At 43.4% G+C, this 4,687-nt stretch overlaps 1 protein-coding gene across 2 annotated transcripts; it reads right to left on the bottom strand.

The window, feature by feature from the left end:
• Positions 1-439: 439 nt before the first annotated feature.
• On the bottom strand, positions 440-4,422 carry LOC137272207 (uncharacterized). Of its 2 annotated transcripts, none has more exons than XM_067804564.1 (5): positions 4,317-4,422; positions 3,890-3,935; positions 2,366-2,514; positions 848-1,015; positions 440-546 (listed from the first exon to the last, which is right to left on the bottom strand). In XM_067804564.1, exons 1-5 carry the CDS (start codon positions 4,360-4,362, stop codon positions 488-490), a joined length of 468 nt encoding a protein of 155 aa, XP_067660665.1. In that variant the 5' UTR covers positions 4,363-4,422; the 3' UTR covers positions 440-487. The 2 variants fall into 2 exon arrangements, with proteins under 2 accessions (XP_067660665.1, XP_067660666.1); XM_067804565.1 differs by lacking the exon at positions 4,317-4,422 and adding an exon at positions 4,280-4,301.
• Between the last annotated feature and the right edge of the window lie 265 nt (positions 4,423-4,687).

The following is a 4,687-nucleotide window of genomic DNA, read 5'->3' as shown; positions in this document are numbered from 1 at the left end:
GTCGCAGATAAAACACGTTTGAACATCTGTTAAACGTCACTTTCATAATGTACTGAATAGCAAAAGAAAACCTGTAATCTCATAATAGTCTTGCTCATGCTTGTCTTATATGTTCATCCTGGACAAAAACAGTTGTTTTTGCTGTTATGTATATGTTAAACAACTTCAGTTAAAGATCATGAATATTTTGCAGGAGATTGTGTTTCTTTTAAGGCTGAGAACACACTTTAAAAAAATATTATTAATGCTTCCTAACATGTTTGTGCAGCTAATAAATCGTCAGAGAGACTATATAGTTCTGGTCCCCCGAAATAACTGGGCACAAGGCAAAATATCGAGGGAAGTCATACGAATAGCTCACAAAAAATATGTGCAGAATAAGTGTGCATTAAATTAGTCTCTTCATCAGTTACTTTTACTGTAACAATCAATAGAAGTGTAGCGAAAGAGGTTTTTATTCCAGATTAAGGCTTGTTTCTACAATGGTTTAGCTGGTAAGACTTGACCACACCACAGCAAATTCAGCCTCGCTCACCTTGGTGTTGGCTGCAAACAGAATAGGGAACCGTAAACTGTCGGACCACAGCCATAGTCATTACAGTCAATTAAACCATGAACATTTCTAATTTGTTATAATTCAAATCGCCTTTCGATTAAAGTGACTGATTACAATCACGTTTCCAAAGGTTTTGAAAAAGCGTTGGTTACCTACTTACTTTCCTTTTAGGGGAATAAGGTTTACTATTTCTCTAGTCTGTCTTTAACAGTAATCCAGATCAGAATGTGTGGTTAATGTAAGTGCACAAGGACTTAGATCTCCCTTTGCATACGCTCATGAACTACGTACAATCTGTATCGAAGTAGCTGAAGACTCTGTCGAGGTCTGGAGTGACGGTGAGGACGCCGTTGTTGTCGGTGTCGGCGCGGTGGAACATGTAGACAGCGGCCTGGAGATCGCCCAGATTCTTCTTCTGCCAGTAGGCTGTGAACTCTGTCTCAGTGACGCGCCCATCACCTGCAAACATCAAGCTACTGTAACACAGTCATATCCTTTCATCACAGGCGTTGAAGAATTCTCCTAGCCAAACCTGCTTGACAAGATAATACATCTGTGATGCTAATCTAGGTAATAGGTTACATATTGCTAAAGTAGTACGTATTGCTCAGCTAGGAAGGACATGTACACATTGCTAAACTAGGTAATACACTTACGTATTGCTAAACTACCTAAGACATGTACGTATTGCTAAACCAGGTAATACATGTACTTACTGCTAAACTAGGTAAGAGAGGTAAGGCATGTACGTATAGCTAATATTGGTAATACAGGTACCTATTGCTCTACTTGAGAAAACTTGTACGTATTGCTGAACTAAGTAATACATATACGTATTGCTAAACTTTGTAATACATGTACGCATTGCTGTACTTGGCAATACATGTACTTACTACCCTTAAGCTGAATTTGTCGAATTTTGATTGGTTAATGGCCAAAGCATACGAGGCGATGTAGGCGGATTTCCTGGGTGTACGTACCGTACACCCCGTCAAATGTGTCACGTGACACATGGCATATCGCTTCGAAATGTTAGACCTGACTTACATAATTAGAAGTATAAGCAGAGCAATATAATTGTTGTCATATTTTCTTGGCTGTTTGTGTCAATAAATATATCCAAGAAACAAAATGTTATGTTTTTCAATTGTTTACAAAACCTCAAATTTGCTCATTTTTAACATAAACTAAGTCATCCCAAGTTATCTCCCTTAATGGTCGTTTAGAAAATATCATAGAGAATCATTTGTGTCTAATTCTGCCGAATGTTGAATCTTGTTGTTTAAAGATAAGCTAAATTACAAGATGTTAATGGTAGTGAATTAGCCACACGGTGGTTTGAAAGGGTACACTGGACTGTAAGACCATTTGTGAGTGTGAGTATACAGGTGTGAGTGTATGAGTGTGAGTATACAGGTGTGATGTATGGGTGTGAGTATACAGGTGTAAGTGTATGAGTGAGAGTATGTAGCTGTGAGTCTATGGGTGAGAGTCAATAGGTGTGAGTGTATGAGCTTGAGTATATAGGTGTGAGTGTATGAGAGTGACTATATAGGTGTGAGTGTATGAGTGTGAGTATACAGGTGTGAGTGTATGAGTGTGAGTATACAGGTGTGAGTATGTGAGTGAGAGTATATAGGTGTGAGTGTTTGAGAGTGAGTATATAGGTGTGAGTGTATGAGAGTGAGTATATAGATGTGACTGTATGGATGTGAGTATGCGGATGTGAGTGGATGGGTGCGCGTTTTTGGGAGTAAGTATTGCTAAACTTGGTAATACAGGTACGTATTGTAATTGACCGTTATTTACCGTTGCCATCGAAAGCTGTAAAGATACGAACGACCTCTGTCTTTGTGAGGACACCATCTGTAACACCGTTGTTCTTCTCAGCCAGCTGGAAGAGTTGTCTGGCCTTGTTCAGGTCCCACAGTGGAGGTCTAGCTGGGTGCCCCGCAACCCTGAATAGGAGGTCGGGGATAATGCGGACCACTGGAGCTAGCAGTCATTGAATGTCAGCTGTCAGACTAACACACTTACGTCCCCAACGCCTCCATCATTCTTACCCGACCCGTCCCTCAGTCCTTTCCTTGCACCTCAACTATTCCCCGGCCGTTACGTCATCCTTCTGTACATTCCATCCAAGGATATTGTACACGTATCTGTTTCCACATTATTTTCCTCTCACATCACCACGCAGTCTTTTCCACATCGCTCATACTATCCCACTCCTGTATAGCCGCCCCAACTACCCCATACTGTATGTCCCTCATACCCTCCATCCCGTATAACCGCCTTTCATACCACGAATCCACTACAGCCGACGGCCATTTTCCCCTTTCTTGTATAAGCGCCCCGCATATCCCCCATCCTGTATAACCGTCCCAGCTACCCCATCCTGTATAACCGTCCTTACTACAACATCCTGTATAACTGTCCCAACTACCCCATACCGTATAACCGTCCCAACTACCCCATCCTGTATAACCGCCCCAAGTAGCCCATCCTGTATAACCGTCCCTACTACCCCCACCCTGTATAACTGTCCCAACTACCCCATCCTGTATAACTGCCCCAACTACCCCATCCTGTATAACCGTCCCAACTACCCCGTCCTGTATAACCGTCCCAACTATCCCCATCCTGTATAACCGTCCTAACTATCCCCATCCTGTATAACCGTCCCAACTATCCCCATCCTGTATAGACGCCCCAACTACCCATCCTGTATAACCGTCCCAACTGTCCCCATCCTGTTTAACCGTCCCAACTGTCCCCATCCTGTATAACCGTCCCAAATATCCCCATCCTGTATAACCGTCCCAACTACCCCGTCCTGTATAACCATCCCTACTATCCCCGTCCTGTATAACCGCCCCAACTACCCCGTCCTGTATAACCGTCCCAACTACCCCATCCTGTATAACCGTCCCAACTACCCCGTCCTGTATAACCGTCCCAACTACCCCGTCCTGTATAACCGTCCCAACTACCCCGTCCTGTATAACCGTCCCAACTACCCCATCCTGTATAACCGTCCCAACTATCCCCATCCTGTATAACCGTCCCAACTATCCCCATCCTGTATAACCGTCCCAACTGTCCCCATCCTGTATAACCGTCCCAACCGTCCCCATCCTGTATAACCGTCCCAACTATCCCCATCCTGTATAACCGTCCCAACTGTCCCCATCCTGTATAGGCGCCCCAACTACCCATCCTGTATAACCGCCCCAACTATCCCCATCCTGTATAACCGCCCCTACCACAGAAGCTCACAATGCCATTCCAAGTCAATAACTGGACTGGAACATTCATATTTCGGTAGTTACTCACCCTGCTACAAAAAGACAGGCACAAAGAAAGAAGGGGGTCATCATCCCTGTAATGAACAAGTAATAATGGACATCAGAGAACCTCCCAAAACCCACTGAATGGAGTGGGTGAGTAAGTTCTTCAGCAACTTATCACGGACACCAAAATGGGTACACATTGTACTATGTAATAGGCTGGAAACGAACCCATTACTTCGTCGTGACAAGCGAACGCTCAACCACAAGCCTCCAGTAAAAACCGAATGGTTCCTGGATGATTATATAATTCATTGCGACCCTCCTCTATTTACTGTCAACAACTAGTTTTTTTCTGCATCATAGACAGTTATTCTTTGCAAAACCTAATCCTCATGATCTTTCTTGAGGATATTTAAACGAAGTATCTTTTTACCGTATGGCAACGTTTTCTTTCCTCCTCTGCCACTTACCTGTAGAGGTCTCTGATTGTGGACGTGGAAACCTTATCAAGCGCATTACTCGTTAGATCCGCATGTGGCAGTTTTCCTCGTGCAATCTGTGACATATAACACTAAACAAGATGACATATTGATAAGGAGGTTCGCTGTTCTTGAACTACCGGATATTCTTCGCGAGCCACTTGTGAACATATGTTTGATAGGCTCAGCGTATCTCATTAACATTTTCTACCTTTTTAATCACCATCTCACCTGTGGCTACGGATTAGCAGTAAGAACATGGTGGCTCCCATCTTTACATCTCTACCCTCAGACCATCACCACACCATCTGTACATCTCTACCCTCAGACCATCACCCCTATATCTTTACTTCTGTACCCAT

The sequence above is a fragment of the Haliotis asinina genome, chromosome 2 (genome assembly GCF_037392515.1).
Source record: "Haliotis asinina isolate JCU_RB_2024 chromosome 2, JCU_Hal_asi_v2, whole genome shotgun sequence".
NCBI classification, from domain to species: Eukaryota; Metazoa; Mollusca; class Gastropoda; order Lepetellida; family Haliotidae; genus Haliotis; species Haliotis asinina.
Note: the sequence above shows the minus strand (reverse complement) of the source record. Positions and strands in the feature narration are given on the sequence as shown.